Source organism: Chiroxiphia lanceolata, chromosome 21, assembly GCF_009829145.1.
Source record: "Chiroxiphia lanceolata isolate bChiLan1 chromosome 21, bChiLan1.pri, whole genome shotgun sequence".
NCBI classification, from domain to species: Eukaryota; Metazoa; Chordata; class Aves; order Passeriformes; family Pipridae; genus Chiroxiphia; species Chiroxiphia lanceolata.
The window spans coordinates 4,956,644-4,973,190 of NC_045657.1; the positions used below are offsets into that span (position 1 = coordinate 4,956,644).

Genomic DNA, 16,547 nt, shown 5'->3' on the forward strand with positions numbered 1-16,547 from the left:
GAACCGGGGGGCAGTGGAGGTTTCCCAGAGCTCCAGCCCAAACTGAGGCACTGTGGGACCTCAGGGCCCTGGGGCTGGGACTGGGAGGGTGGCAGGTCTCAGAGCCAAAGGAACCCTCTCCCTGCTCTAACAGGCAGAGCACCAAGCGATGCCCTCAGCCCCTTCCCTCTGAGCTGCTCACCCCATGTCCCATTCTGTCGCAGGCCAGGACAGACCCAGAGGGGACAGCAGGGTCCCAGGCACTGGGGACCACGTTTCAGCACTGGTGGCTGCATGCATTGACCAGGGAGGATGGGAGCATGTGGGCTTGTCCATGTGGGGCCAGTCCCTGGGGGAATTTGGGGGTGCAGGAGTCTCCCTTGGTGCCTGCATACCCACCACACTTACACGTATGTCTGGGACCCCCAAGAGCTGCACACAAAGACACACCAGCCAAATGGGGGGACACACTTGTGCCCCCAGACAAGACCCTCCCTCCCAGCAGCATCCCCAGCTGCCAGGGGCTCAAAGCCAGCTCCCAGCCACCGCTCCAAACAAGGCAGCAAATGAAGGCAGCGCGTTAATGAGCGGTGTTGCCGTACTCACATTGTGGCAGCTCCACCAACCCCTGTCCCCCCCATCCCCCTCTCCAGCCCCCTTCCCGAGATTCCCACCCTCTGCTCTCTTTGGCCACACGTTCAAGAGGTGACACAGCAATTAGACCTGGTGGGTATTTAATGGCCCAAGGCTGCTCATCTGGGCACAGGGCAGCACGGAGCAGGGCCAGGGCCAGCAGCGCTGGGCAGCACCAGAGCAGAGAGGTGAGTGGCTGGCATGTGTCTGTCTGTCTGTCTGCCTGTCTGTCTGCCCCCACATACCTGCTTCACACCCGCAGCCAGTGAGGAGGCAAAGGCTGGTGGGAGGCAGATGGGGACCCACCGGCACCCCCAGACCCCAGGAAGGGACTCAGCACCTCTTCTCCGGCTGCACCCAGCGATTTGGCTCCACGATGGGCAACTGGGTGGAAAAAGAGAGAGAACAAAATGACAGCAAGGTGTGAAAGAGGCGGGGAGCACCCAGAAGTGAAGCCCCTGGGCTGAGCGGTGCTGGGGAGGGCATGCAGGGGCTTTGGTGCAGCTGGGTCTGGTATAGGAGTGAGGAGCACTCCTATATAGGAGTGAGGAGCACCCACCTGCAGCAGCCCCCACCCTGCAAGCACAGGGCAGAAACCCTGGCCCCCAGAAGCTGCAGTGACTTTTAAGGCAACATCTCCAGCAAATAATAAATATAATAATAATAATTAATAATAATAATAATAATACCACCATTTCCCCTTCCTGAGCCTTTGAGAGGCACCACTGCACATGACCCAGGACTGCGCTCACTCCCAGTCTGCTCAGACCCCACTGCCAGGGCACCTTCATCCCCCATAAAGCAGAGGGATGTAGAGCACCTTCCTCTGCACCTGTGTCATCCAGACACTGCGGGCAGGACTTACTCGTGGGGACAATCAGGGTGATGCACAAAGTCCTCCCGAGGTGCCTCCAAGAGGAGCGGGCAGCTCTGGAGCCCTTTGCCCTGCCCGGCTCTCAGCCCCTCACCCCAGCAGAGCCCTGCTGGCTCCCGGCTGCGAACCAGGGGAGTCGCTGCAAGGCTGGGATTTGTGAGCACGGAGCTGCTGCTGCTGAAGGGCAGCAGGTCTGAGGGAAGCGTGGGGAGAGCTCAGACTCCCCCAGCACCCGCACTGGGGCTGGGTGCTGGTGTGGAGGCTGCAGAAGAAGCAGTGGGTACTTGGTGTGGGGTGAAGTTCTAGCAGGGCCGGCAGGGCTGGTTTGGGGGTGCTGCAGCAGGGGTGAGGAACTGGGGGCTGAGGGCATCCCGTGCTCAGCCGCCGCCCGAGGATGCTCGGCGGTTTACTGACCTGCCTTTCCCTCCCTGTGCTTCCCCCAGATGAGAGCACCCTACTCGCTGTCCTGCCTCTTCCTCCTCAGCCTGGGGACCTGCTTCCCTCCCAGCGAGCGGCGGGAGCCGGGACGCCCCAGGGAGGGGACCCTGCTCGGTCCCAGGTGGCAACCAGCGGCGGAGGACCCGGGCGCCGGCTGGAGGGCAGGGGCCAAGCGGAGGCGAAGCGAGGAGCTGGACGCGCTGCTGGGCATCGCCCGGGAGCTGCGGGGCTACGGCTCGGCGGGGGCCGGGCAGCGGCCGGGCAGGCGGGGGGGCCCCGAGGTGCTGCCCGCCGCGGGGGAGAAGCGCAGCGGCACCCTGGGCAACCTGGCCGAGGAGCTCAACGGCTACAACAGGAAAAAAGGGGGCTTCACCTTCCGCTTCGGGAGATGAGGGCTTGGACTTGATACCCCCCACCCTCCTGCGGGTCACCCCGTCCCGTCCTTCCCTTCCATCTCGCCTGGGTTTGCTCGGACAAAAGGGTATTGGGGTTTTTTTGCTGCTGGGATTGCCTTGGGGATGGGGGACACCGCGTTTGCTCCGCTCACAGCCCTGCTCTAGGTCTCATGTCCCTGTTCCCAACCAGTGCAACAGAAGAAGAGGAGGGTGCCTTAAAAAGAAGCCCCCGCATCCCTTTCCTGATCACAGACAGTTTTGCAGGGGCACAAGGAAAGGGCCGAGCACTGGGTCTCCAGTGCTGCAGTGCTGGCAGAGAGCAGGGATGGCACATGGGGACAGGCAGAGCAGAGGTGGCACACTGGGACAGGCAGTGCCAGTAGGGCCAGGCAGCAAGGCTGGAGGGTTACAGTGGGATAATGTTGGTGGTGACAGTCCCCAGGGACTGCCTGTAGCTGCCATCCAGGGCCGGCTGTTAGGGAGGAGAGGGTCCTTCAGAGCTCTCCACCGAGTTGCTGCTCTCCTGCCTATTAAGGAAAAGTCCCTCCGGCAGCAAATTCTGCTTAGTGTCAAGATGCCGCTTACACGAGGCAGCTCCTGCGTGCAAAAACCAGGGCAGAGCAGTGGGGTTTGAGAAAATCTTGTCCTTAGCAATCCCTGGCGTGAGCATGGAAACCTGCCCTGGCATCACCAGTCCTGCCACAGCCCCAACACCCCTTTCACTCCCTGGCCCCCCGAGTCAGTCCTCACCAGGGTGAGGTGGTGATGACCGACCTTTTGTATCCTTGTCACACCACCCCAGCACCTGCCTGGAAGCCTGGCCCTTCCCAAATCCTTCCTGGCCTCATCCCCACCTATTCCTGGCTGTAGAATTTGGGTGCAGAAGGGCGGAAACAAGGACTTCTGCACCTACCCAGGGCCACTGAGGACTTCTCAGTGTCTCCCTGCTCTCCGGTCCCCAGTGGTACAGCTTTGGGAATCACCAGCCCCGAAAGCCAGCACAGCCAAGGCAGTGCAAGACAAACCCCACTGCCCCGACACTGCCCTCCCCTCCTTTGGGCAGACTGAGCTCTGCCAACGTCGGTATTTGCTCTGTGCCTGCCAGAGGTACCAGCAATCAGAGCTCTAACTACCTGCTGCAGGCACTAACAGCAACTTACACACTGAGCGACTGCTGATATTTCATTGCAGGCACAAAAATGAGCCGGGAGATGATTTGCAAGCGCTAAATTGCACCCTCAAAAATCAGAGACCGTGGCAGGACTTGGTTGGGGGAGTAAAAAGATTAAAAAAAAAACCCTAAATCAGGCTGCAAGAGGTGCATTGTAATATCCATCAAGCAGACAGACCACTTAATGCAGTGCTGCGTGAGTTGCTCTGGCAGCAGGAGCAGTAACTAAAGGCTGGATGGAGGAGCTGGAACCCCTGGGAAAACATCAGCCATGGGGTTCAAGAAGGAGTGATGGAGACACTGGACCAGGCTCATCTAGGGAGGGTGCAGAACGGGAGAGACTCCAGGTTTGCAGGGGCACAGAGGATGCCAGGGTTTGGTCCTCACATGGGGACACCACCAGCTGTGAAGACGAGGAAGGGCATTTCCTTCCCCTGCATCCCTGCTGCCAGGACCACCTCACGCTGTGGGGACCACAGCAGAGACCAACAGCACTCAGGATGGCTGAGCCCACACAGCCCCCCACCCCAGGCACCCCCAAACCCACCTCCATCCCTCTTGATTCCGCCCCACCACAGGCCCTGGTTTGGATCGGGACGCAGGCGCCGCGCTCGCATCCCTCAGTGGAGACGGGAGCTTTATTGATGTTTCTATGGCAACTACTCTTTTTTTTTCCCCCTTTCTTTTGAGTGTTCAAACCATCAATAAATACGCACTGATCAATTTTACCCTGCACTGGAGTTGGGGGAGGGATGGGGAGGGAGGAAGGGGAAAGAGTTTTGGAGCAACTCTGGGTTAGTGAGGGCCAGTAAATCCCTGGCTTTGCTGTGATGGATCATTGCAGGGAAAAGTGGCACTGGCTGCTGAAAAAAGGGAAAGGAAAACTGCTGGGCAATGCTGTGGCCACAGGGATGCCTGAGCTACTGCTCTCAAGAGCAGGAGAGGAACAGGCTCAGAGCAGCACGATAAAAGCATTCGTATAACGAGGCTGATTGATGTCCAATAACCTCTGTAGAACTCACCGAAAAGTGAAGCACTTACCTGGCAGGTGGGACAGAGCTGGGCTCAGCCCCTGCACCCCAGGGGTCCTTGATGGCCAGCTTGGAGCCACAGGGGTGATGCCACGTCCCTCCTCACCCTCTGGTAGGAAAGGGGCTCCCGTCAGGCTGCGATGTGGGGCAGGTGAGGGGCTGTGGCACCCCTGGAGCTCACCTTGGTACACACCTTAGGGTGGCTGGTGTGCTTGGGAAGAGGCAGCATTCCAGGCTCTTCATTATTGCTCCTTGGTGATTAACACTGCGGGGAGAGGGGAGGTAAAAGTGAATGGAAAATAACTGCCTGGAGTCTGGGGGTGTGTCTGGGAGGAAGGAGGGGGGAACACGCAAAGAACAATCCCCAGGAGGCTGGAAAGCCACACTGGACGTGGTGTCTCCCATCCAGCTCTTCCCAAATCCTCCCTTCCCCGGTCCCTTTGTGGAGCAGCTCCTGAGGGGACACCCAGACCCCCAACACCTTTGTGAGCTGGAGTCCTTGGAACCCACCTGCACAACGAACTGTAAGGAGCTGGATCCACTGTGGAACGGCCACACCGGTGGCAGAGAGGAGCGTGGACAAGGCAGGACATTCCTGGAGCTCTGGCACCACTGTCTGCTGTGCCAGCCAACCCACACAGGGATGGCACCAAACTGGCACTGGATTCTTCTACACACAGCCAGTGGGCCCAGGCAGCAAGGGCTGATGCAGACACCTGCTGCCAACATCACCACTGCTGGGACCCCCTATAAAACACCCCCTTATCCTCCCCTTGTCCCTGTCCCAGCCCCATCTCTGCCCATCAGCTCCATTCCCACAGGCTGCTCCTCACCTTTCCTCCACCCCGAGCAGACCTGCAGCACTACAAACACACACAACAGGAACAGCAAATTTCAGAAGCCCAGGGGATCCTCTGCAGAGAAAGAGCCCGATTTAATCACATCCAAGGGACTCATGAAGAGGCTCGTGTATCATAACTGGGTCAGGCAGTGCTGCGGCTCCCGAGCACAGGTGGGACCTTTATCAGCAGAATGGATGGCAGGACAAGCACAGAACCCTCAGCACGGGGGTAATTGCTGGGAAAATGTTCAGCATGGACTGGCTTGCAGGTCAACTTTCTGCTGAGCTGGACTTACCGTTCAACACCCACCGGGCAGCACTGCCAGGGAGGACAGCTCTGAGCCCAGCCTCTACGTGGGAAGGACTCACAGGGTTGTCCCTCATCCACAGCTTTAGGGGCACCAGCACTGCCCAGGCATCAGGACTGACCATGGATTGATTCAGGAGCATCATTCTCAGCAGCCCATCCAGGCCAGGGCTCAGCCTTGGACCAGGAGCATCCCCTGCTCTGCTGCCAGCCTGCTCTTAGATGCACAGGTGATGTCAGGATCCCTCTCCTCAGAGGTGACACTGTGTTTAGGTGTGTTTTCCTCTCTTTTCAATTGTGGAAGGAGGAATGTCAACCAAGGGAGAGGCTGTGGGTTGTCCCTGACCATCCCAGGGGACAGGCAGCACTCCCACACACCTGAAAGCACTGCTGGCCCAGCAGCACCTCCACAAGCCAGGATGCCACACCAGCCTGTCTGTAATGTGGGATTTTTAAGAGAAAAAAGCCATTGACCACATTTTATATCTCCTGACAAGCAACTTCTCAACAAAAGGCAAGATGACAAGTTTTCCTTTAAAACTTAAAAGAGTGAGTATTGTAATTTCAAAGACAGGAAAACCAAAACAAAACCACAAACACAGCTATTTTTCCCCCAGAGCACTCTCACTTTCAAGCTCAATAGCCTTGAAAATTGGAGCAATCAAACTGTTAAATGCATCGATCTGTTAAATCAACTCCTACTGTACTCAGCTAAATTTAGCCTTTAATCCCCTCTCTTTCACTCCCACCACCACAGATCCCTGGGCTTTCCCCAGCCAGGTAACCCAGCCTCTGCCTTCCCACGACACCATGGACTGGTCCCTAAGCCAGGGGAGATGGAGATCACCAGGAGTGGTGGTATTTAGGGGCAGGTTAAGCTTCTTCATCTTCCCTCAGCCCACAGCTATTCACCACATGCAAGTCTTTGAAGAGCAGCCTGGACATCGACCTCGCCAGGGTCTTGGTCACACTCCCACCTGGAACCCTCCAGATTTGCTGGAAAGGCTGAAGATAAAAATGGGCAACCAGAAATGAAGGAGGGAACCATATAAGGAGAGAAACTCATGGGTCATTTCATAGCAGAGGAGGAGGGAACCACAAGAGCAGCTGAATTACAGATTACAAACCATTAACAGGGAGAAAAGTCTAGTCAAATCTCTGATTTAAATCTTTGAAGACAACAGTGAAGTCTTTGATTCAAAAGAGGTGATGACACAGTCTTTATTCTGTGCATCTCTTTTCTCTCCTGACTTCCCAGAGCCAGATCAAAAGAACATGGAAAGGGGCTGCTGCCTGGCTCCACAAATCCCTCTGTGCCAAAGGGCCACAGTGAACCCACCAAACAGGGAACCCCTGTTTTCAGATGCTGAATCTAAGGGGAGGTAACTGGGTTGGAAAAGCTTTGCTAACAGACAAACACAGGTTTTCCTCAACATTGATTTATTTTTAAATACACTACACAAGAGAGACTGGAATAAAAAATAAATCAAAAAAAAAAAAAGAAAAGTAGAGAAAGAGAGGAGGAAGAATTGAAAGTCGTGTACAGAAACAATCTGTACTGGACTAAATTAAAGGGGAAACGACCCCCTTAAGTATCACAGAGATGAAGGACAGAGCTATTTACACACTGTAAAAAAGACAAGTCTACAAAAGTGTGTAATAACAAGATACAAATGTATAATATAGTGGCACAATATGTTATCAAAGTAAAAACAGTACCTCCAGGAAAGAGACAGTCCAAGGGTTGGGTTTTTTTTTTTTTCTCTTTTCTTACATTTTTAAAGGCAGCCTGTGGCAGAAGTGTGTATTTTCTTTTGAACATTTGTCACGTGTTAAGTCATGGCTGTTTGTGAGGGCGAGAAGTGGTGTGAACACACACGAGTGAACTACTAGAAATCATATACAAAACAAACAGTTCCCAAGAGAACAGCATAAAATACAATTGAAGGCAATTAGTGTTTAAGATACACAAGAGGGGTCACAAGAGTTACAGAGGAACAGGACATGAAAAATGTGTTTTTCTCATGTTTGGAACTGTTAAGAGGAGTTAAATTGCACTGTTAATAGCCCTAAACCTTGTTCTTTCACTATTGTCACAAGTCACAGTTAGTTCCCAGCTGTGCTGCATTAGTTGGGAAGGTCACAGGACCTTGGAAAGGAAGGCCAGGAGTCCTGCTGGCAGCATTTTGTGGCAGTTTCCTTGGGAGATGCACCCAAGGGAAGTGTCTGCAGTCTTCACAGATCTTTGTTTGATGCTGGATGGAAACACACCACCATGAAGGTACTAATGGTTTTACCCCAGAGTACTGGCGTTGGAGCTCTCCCCGGGGAGCTCCACTGGCACGGAAAGGCAGGCACCACAGCCCCTCAAAGCACAGGAGGGCAGAGGCCAGGCCCCATCTCTGCTCACAGAACAAAAAACTGGAAATTCAACTGGAGGCACAGCAGTTCTCACCCACTGCAATGTGCAGGCTCAGCCGAAAGGGCTGCTGGAGGCACAGTGGTGTCTCAGAGCTCATCCCAAGCCATCCCCCCTCACTGCCACCCTCTGGCTTTCAGGGAGCAATGCCTTGCTCAGCATCAGCTCCCCAGGCTCTGCAACCCCTCACCCCAAACACCAGCCCAAATAATGTCAGACATCACGAGACTGTGATAGCACAACCTCCTCCAGACCTTCACCACTCCTGTTTTGCTACCGAGGGAGATCCGTGGGTGCTGCCTCCAACACTGGAACCCAGCAACTCATTTGAGCTCAACAACACTGAGAATCTACTGAAAACACAGAAACAAAGGGCAGCTGGTGGAATCACAGGAAGAATTTGGGCAATCATCACTTGTAGCATTCTGTCATTCAAAAAAAAATGTACACTAATTATTTTTCCCCCTGCCCTCCCAAGGGCCAAATCTGTTGCATTAATGTCAGGTAAATGTCAGACTCAGGCCAGGGCCACATGTTGCAGCTCTCCCAAGAAACACAGTGGGTATATTGCTATCCAAACACTCCTCCTCGTGTACAGGGGGGCAGAGAGAGGGGACAAAAATGCAGTACAAAGTCCTCCTGAGGAGGATGGCATCTCAGTGTCCATCAGCCTGGCTTCAGTCTTAACGGTCTGTCCAGAACAATAAAATATTACTAAAAAGGCATGGTGTGACATCAGCATTTAGACTTGTAGTCCACAAGGCAAGAACTCCACAGATAAGACGATTACAACTATATGAAACACAGGGGATCTGAGTTCAGAGGGTGGAAAGTGCCTCCTGAACACAGCCCTGCCCTTTGGAGCTGGGGCGCCCAGTCACAGTCTGCGTCCTTTGCGCAGCCCCAGCCTGAACGCCCCGGTCCTTTTGTCAGTCCACACGTTACTCTCTCCCCAGTTGGCTTTGGCCCATTGTGTGATTGATTTGACTTGTGTGTTCCTAACCCGGTTTTTCTGCTACCTCTGAACAATGTCACTGATTTCTTTCACTGAACTGAGAAGTTTGCTAAAGTCCTGGGTGGCCGCGGCGCCGCTGCCGGCCGTGGCCGGGCAGATCTGAAGCTCCCGTAGGTTGTTCTCCAGCTTATTGATGGCCTCCCTAAAGGCAAATTTGTTCCTCATCTGCTGAATGGAGTCCACGTAGCTCACGCAGAAGGTGTAGAGGTTCTTGCCAGCCTCCAAGACAGCGCTGTGGCTTGCCATTTGCTCAGAGTTCTTGCTGATGGCGATCCGCAGAGCCTCGGTGCTTTCCAGCACCACCCCTTTGGTGATGGTGCCACTGGCAATCCTCTCCGGGGGCTGCCGGGTCTTCCGCAGCGAGACCCGGGTGGATATGAGAGGGATGAAGGCTGTGGATGACGCCTGGTCCCCGCCTGGGGCAGAGGGTATGGACGAGGAAGAGGCAGCTGGGGTTGCTGTGCTCAGCAGTAGCTTTGTAGAGGACTGTGGCTTTGGTACAGAGGGGATCCCCAGCTTTTTCACACCTTCCCCTGACTGGTTTGGCTTGACAGCATCACTGCCTGCAGCCTCTCCAACCTGAGTCAACTGTTTGGATTTCGGCCCAGACACCACATCTGCTGCTTCATGGCTGGGACTGTGAGAAACCTTCCCAGGTTTGGCGATGGAGGATGAAGAGACAGGGAGTGGAGGGGCTGGTTTCAGCTTTGATAACTTCCCTTTGTCCTTCCCTGCTGACTCCGAGGTCTGCTTGATCCTCCTCAATCGTGGCTCCTCAGAGGAAGCCTTGCTGGCCCCCAAGAACCCAGCAGGGTTGGGTTTGGCAGCAGAACCTTGGTCCATGGTCACAGTGGTACCTAAGGCACTGGATTTGACTCCATCGTCCTTGTGGAGCCCGCTGGAGGAAGGAGGGGCAGCGGGTTGCCTACGGCCAAGTTTTGGTGTCAGGGTGGGAGGGCTGGAGCCAGGGCTCGACTCTGCGTCTTTGAACACATCATCAGTGGTCTCTTCATTTTTCTTAAGCAGCCGTGGAGGAGGGGTCACTGTCCCCCTGACAGCAATGTCAGTCTTGGCCTCGTTTGCTCGCTTCCGAGGCAGTGCTGGCTTCTCACTTTTGTGCCCCCCGAAAGTGGAGGAATCAAACTGGCGTCCCGTGGACTGCAAATCCCGAGGCAGAGTCACGGATTTCCACTCCGTGTCCTTCGCTCCGTGGGGCACACAGGAGGCTGAGCAGGACCTCAGGAAACGCTTGCTGGAGTTGGAACTGCTCTCCTCCTCCCCAGCCACCCCTCGACTGCTGCTCATCGTGCTGGACTTCTTCCGTAAATGGGGAGACAGGAATCCAGAGTTCCCAGCAACAACCCCGTTGGTGACACCAGCCCCATTGCTTGGGTTCTGAAACTTGGGGGGGTCAGCTGTGTCTGTGGGGGGTGCAATGAAAGCCCCATTGCCAGCATCCCTGCACTCCTCCTCCCCGCCCGCCCGGCGGTCTGGGTGTCCGTCCATCTCTCTGAAGGAACTGCTCCGTTTCGGAGGGGTGGGAGCAGTCTTCTTCTTCTTCTTGATCAGGGCACTGAAGAGGTTGTGCTTTTTGTCCTTTGGAAGCAGCCGCTCATCTTCATTCAAACTGCTCTCCAGGGCCACCCTCTCCTTCCGTGGGAGCAAGGGAGAAATAGCAGGCTCATGGTCCAGAGGGTCTGCAAGGGAAATGAAAAGAGTTTTCTGAGCATTGCTCCAAGAGCCAGAATAATCTGTTTTCTTACAGGAGCAAACCTGCAGCACCTCCAAAAGGTGGAGGTTCTCTAAAGAGACGCAACTTCAGAGCAGAGCTAAAGCAAGTGCAGCCACACTCCAGCCTGGACTGAACGTGGTCCCTGATACTGCATCCATTCATTCCTGAGGTGGCTGCCAAACTGCTTTCCCTGTAGGCTTCCCATTGAAAGAACATCACACAAACATCACATATTCGTGTTCAGATTCCCATCCTCACATCTGGAGACTTGTCTAAACTTCACACTGTGAAGAAGATAAATACAAAGAGGCCTTTGCTTTAGTCCCTGTGCTATTGCTGTCTTTTGAATCGCTGACCCTCTGAATTAAGAAGGCACCTCTGTAACCCACCTCCATCCCCGGGCTCCTCCTTCATTTTCCTAATGTCACCCTTTGTGGGGAATGGAAATAACTGTTCCACGAGCAAAAATCAAGACCAAGATACGACATTTCAGGTCGTACCACGGTGAAGATGCTCAGCTTTGTACAGTAACAGAGGAAAGGGGCAGCACCAGCCTCCTTCAGCAGCACTGCTGCAGAGGGAAGTGATGGGGTGACCCTTTCTCCACTTACAAGAGGTATTTAAAAATGAATAATGGTTTATAATAAATTCACACAGAGTCCTGAAGGTCTCTGTGTTTGACTGACAGAGGGGCTCGTTTCCAGGCCAGGCACTGTGAAGGCATTCTGATCCAAAGGAGGAATGCCTGCAAGGCAGCAGATACATTTACAGCTTGACTAGGCAGTAAGAGGGGAGGTGAAGCAGAGTCATAGGGGAAAGAAGGATGCTTCTCAGTCACATGTTGGACATCATGATGCTATGGGTAGGATTTTGGTTGAGGGGAGAGAATTCGAAATAAAATAGTTGTGGACTTTGAGAAGACAGCACACTTTTACAGGAACATCATTCCCACAGGACTTATGGGGACCTGGACAGCCAGAGCACAGGTCATGGCCTTTCTGATTATAGACACAGTGGAGTTGCAGGATCCACAGAAAACTAGCAGCTTGCACTGAGGATCAGCTTCCAGCTGCTGGACTTGCTATGGAAACACTGACAATTGGAAGGGAAACTGCAATAAAACTTTAATGTGCAAAATTTTCTTCCACAGTAAAGAGTGAAATGACTCCCAGCATAATGTTAAAATCGTATTATTCCTGCTGCACTTGAATCTCTCAAAACCCTTAAGTATTCAAATGAAATTATTTTACTTCAAAAGCTTGTAATAATAGGCAATTTCATTTCCTATATATGGTAAATAACCTTCATTTCTAAGTCACTTTTACTTTCTTTTCCCAATATTTTAAATCCCCTCCTTTTTCCCCCCTTCTTTGTCTAGATGTGCATCTGCTACTGAAACATGTACTACTGGATGAATCTGACACTACATAAAAAAGGTCATGTGAATGGTCAGAAGAGGCAGCCTCAACAGGAGCTGAAAAAAAAACCCCACTGTATTTCATTTTACCTTATTATTTTTCAAACGAGGTAGATACAAATCTCCTGCACTCATTCACCCTTTTACCACCGCTTTTATTTCCTCGGAATGGCAAGTAAATGTTTGAAGAAACTGATTGGAAGTTTAATTTTATGGAAGATTCTGTAAACACCTCTTTGTCCCTCGCTGAAATTATATTTGGTACCTGCCAAGAGTAATACTCTTCTGTGCTGCAAGCACAAATCTGGTAGGATGGAAAGTGAAGAAACCTCCCTTATGGGGCTTGCAAAACCCGAGCTATCACCCTGCTTTAAATTATGCAGTGTGGTAGTGTAAAGTGGCTTGAACACAGCAGATTACCCCGCACTCAGAGGCAGTGGGAGATCCCACTGATAGCTCCTGCCAGGGAATGGAAAGAGGATATGATCAGAGAGCTCTGTGCTCAGGCTCTGGTCTTTAGGGAGCTCCAGGTAACAGCCATTATAAGTTAAAAGAACTCCGAGGGCTTCTCTGAGCAACGGCAGGGACAGCACCAGTCCCTCAGCCAGTTAAGGATTCACACTCCCAGCTGCTGTGAGTATCTGGTCCCAGAATTAACAACCTACCTTTGCAAAAACTAATAAAAGGAGTTCTGGACCCAGGACAGCAAACTCAGCAGCCTGTCACCCAGAAACACAGCACTGGTACAACAGAGATGGCACCTGTTATTAGGTACAGCTCTGCCTACGTGGAGGCCTGGAGCTAGATGTGCATGTTGTTTTTCCCTGTATTTCCTGAAGGAATAATGACTTTAATTAAAACCTACCACATTCCCCCTGGCCTCGAGCATGTGCAGTCTCCAAGCCCTCGTTGGCATCTTTGCTTTCAGCAGCTCTCCTTGATGTTCGTGTCTTAGTTGGTAACTCTGGGGCTTGGAGGAAATTGCTCACTACACTCCTCATGCCCTTCTTTCCCAATTCCTTCTCCACCTCTGCAATGCACAGAAAAAAAACATTTATTAAAATCAGCAGAAGATAAAAAACTACTGCACTGTTTGGAGTTAATATCACAAAAAGAAAAGTGAGCAATGCAAAGCAGAAGTTCCTTGAGGTTATTCAGCCATTTGGCTCTTTAATATGAGATGTCTGCTCCCAGAAAAACCCACATGCAAATATGTATCTGCTTTCTATGCCATTTACACCAGGTAGTACAACCTAGGACTGAGTTTCAGTGAAAACAGTCTGTGAATAACATGCAGAGTTAAGGATGCAGTCAGCCCTTTCCCCATCTCTGGAACTGCTGGTCCAAGAGGAACTTACCGTCTGATATGCTGGATTCCTGAAACATAGTTTCAAAGGCCTGATGGATCTCAGCAAAGGAAGGTCTATCAGAAGGGCTCCACTGCCAGCCTGAAAAAAACACACCACCACTCAAAACTTCCCTCCAGCAGCAGACACTCAGTACTCTGCACCAGGAGCAGCCAGAAATCACACTTCCCTTCTAATACACTGAGTGAGATAAAACACTGACGCAGAAATCTGATTTACAGGGTGCTGGGTGTCTGCAACCACTTTGGCTCAGTGACAGCTGCAGACACCCAGCACTCCCTAAATCAGGTTTCCATGTTAGTGTGTGACAGTAGGTGCTGAGCACCACTGGAAAAAAAGCCTGTGGCACTGAGTCACGTACCAAGAAGCCACAGTGAAGAGGAACAGTCAGTCCTGCAAGAAGCCAAATGAAGCTCCTGCTTCATCCTTGAGCACAAGCTTTTCTTTAAGTTGTCAGGAAAAAGGAGACAAAGAAAGCATTGAGATCCACAACAAATCTCTCCCCGAGGCCTGTGGGCTCCCAGCAGGGATGAACAGCTGGTTTCATGGCGTGTTCATCCTCTGGGGAGAGCAGCTTTAACCAAACACTTCCACACAGCATTGCACCTTCCCTGGGACTAGTGGGGGGTTTCTCGTGCCTTGCTGCACGTGGCCAGATCCCAGCACTTTTGTTGCACCCCTGCAGAGCTAAAATGCAGCATTTGCAAGGCTGAGGAACACTTACATGCTCTCATGAGCTCATAAACTTTCTCAGGACAGCCTTCAGGGCGCTCCATACGATAGTCTTTCTCCAACAGCTCATAGACTTGAGACAGGTCAATCCCAGGGTAAGGGGACATGCCATAGGTTGCAATTTCCCACAGCAGAACGCCAAAGGCTGCAGCAGAGAAAAAGGGAGGGGGGGGGAAAGGAATAAAAAAAAAAAATCAATAAGCTTTGTTTTCATCTTAAATTTGGGAGGACGTTTAGTGGGACTAGTCACTAAACAGTGCTGCACACTTAGACCAGCTCAGGGTGGCTCAGATCCCATGCTCAGCAGCAGCTTAAATGCTAAAGAAGCATAACAAGCCTCTCCGTCAGCACAGACAAGTCTCCTGCGATATGACAGGGTAGAATTAGACTAATTTTCAATGTATCAGTTGTCTCAAACCTGAACGCCTTGAGATCCTTCAAGTCCTATTAGAGGCACAATTAAGAGACTTCACAGTGGATTAGCTGAAACCGCTTCACTGCTGCACTGCAGTCGCTCCCTCAGTGTGACAGCTCCTCTCATTTGCAACCTCTCCCTGGAGGACTTGTACATTTTAATAGCTCAGTGTTTTTGGGGTGCCCTTGTTTAGCTGCAGCGTGGTCTTGAAGGGAAATGTGGGAGGCAGCAGTGAGAGGAAAGTTTTAGCAGTTGCTAGCGAGACACGGTGAGGGCGAGATGTTTTGGTCACAGGGAAAAGCTGAACAGGAAAAGGGAGAGCACAAAAAGGGTCTTGGAACAGGCAAGGCATTCAATTCTCTGGAGCTGGTGGGGATGCAGGTCAGCACCAGGGTCAGGCAGCTAAACCCAGGAGTCAGGCACACAGAATAAACCCAACACCAGTTCAACAACCTGCACGTAATTAGTTCAGTCACCCTATTCTGTTCTTAACCTGAAGAGAAAGCGATTACAATTCTGCATAAGTAAGGAAATCACATCACATTACATGGCAAAGCCACCAAGGGCAATTCACATTAGACATTTCTGTGCACAATTTTCTTTGATTGCTGTCTTGAGGCAGTGAGGTGAAAACATCTAAACTCTGGCATTCCCAGCAGCAGCCATGGCCTCCAGGGACAGCAGGTTTGCTCTGATCACACCCCAAAGTCCACTGCCCCAACTCTGCTTTGCAAGGTTACAACTAACCCTAACTGAAGATACACAATACTCCTGTGGGATCTTTTCTCCTGGATTACTCTACTGCTGAAATGCAACAGGGATCCTGCAGCCACCACAGCAGCATCCTGAGGCTGTGGCAGACAGAAACAGTCAACACCACTTGCAAGCCCAAAGCAGCAGAAACACCTTGGTCAGCAATCACATATTCTTTGGGAGGCTGTTTCGGGCTTTAGAGAACATTTTGCATCAGCCATCTACCTAAAAGTCTCTTCAAAATAAAGCCTTTCTCTGCACAGTTTCCCCCAAACTGCAGAAAACTTCAGCACTGCTTCAGTACTGTCTGTTGGTTTATATATAGAAGATGCTCAGGATATCATTTTCCAAGTGCTTTTGGGACCACGTCCCACAAACTTCTATCTCATGTCACTGGGCACTTCTGAGAATTTGACCAACAGCTATGGCAGAGATATAAAACCCAAAGAAGGGCTGATAAAAGTACAATGAGATTTTCCGTGGTCAGATTTGAAAGAACAGAGCTCCACTTAGCTAAGCCTACTCTTATCACCAGCACTTCAGGGCTCTTCAATAACCATTTGTCATCAAATTTTCCCTCTGCTTCTCCTCATCTCATTCCAAAGATTATTCTTTTAAAATGCAGAAAGATGAACTTGAAGCTATCGCTAGACAGATACACACATAATTATTATTTTTTTAACATAAAATGAACCAGATTCTTTCCTCCTTGAAGTAGTTAGAAAGTTTTTTTGCTACATAACAATATATCCCTTCATAGTCCTGTGCCATAACTCCATCAAGGCAGTAGCATTGGTGTCCTCCAGCCCCATTTCATACAGTATCCTTTATTTTCATATTTGCCAACAACTCAAATATATAAAGTCAGGTCAGCATCCTCTGTGCTCTGCTCTCAGACTGCCCGAGCAGAGATTAGTTCCTGCACTCTGACAAGCTCAAAGAACAATGTGGCTCAAACCAGGGAACGTGCTCCTTCCTTGTGAAATGTTCCACAATGGCCTCATTTCACAGGCCTGGAAAAGAAGACT

General features: G+C 51.7%; 2 protein-coding genes across 3 annotated transcripts in view; one reads left to right on the forward strand and one right to left on the reverse strand.

The window, feature by feature from the left end:
- The first annotated feature begins 768 nt into the window (after positions 1 to 768).
- QRFP (pyroglutamylated RFamide peptide) lies at positions 769 to 4,213 on the forward strand. Its single transcript, XM_032708361.1, has 2 exons — positions 769 to 800; positions 1,930 to 4,213. Exon 2 carries the CDS (start codon positions 1,930 to 1,932, stop codon positions 2,314 to 2,316), a length of 387 nt encoding a protein of 128 aa, XP_032564252.1. The 5' UTR covers positions 769 to 800; the 3' UTR covers positions 2,317 to 4,213.
- Positions 4,214 to 7,092: 2,879 nt separating this feature from the next.
- ABL1 (ABL proto-oncogene 1, non-receptor tyrosine kinase) overlaps positions 7,093 to 16,547 on the reverse strand; it is a 78,640-nt gene continuing 69,185 nt past the window's right edge. For both annotated transcript variants that reach the window (XM_032708456.1, XM_032708457.1), the window contains exons 8-11: positions 14,344 to 14,496; positions 13,611 to 13,700; positions 13,118 to 13,282; positions 7,093 to 10,800 (exon numbers count right to left, since the gene is read on the reverse strand). In XM_032708456.1, coding sequence (XP_032564347.1) covers positions 9,104 to 10,800; positions 13,118 to 13,282; positions 13,611 to 13,700; positions 14,344 to 14,496 — 2,105 coding nt within the window. In that variant the 3' untranslated portion in view covers positions 7,093 to 9,103. The remainder of the gene's footprint in view (positions 10,801 to 13,117; positions 13,283 to 13,610; positions 13,701 to 14,343; positions 14,497 to 16,547) is intronic.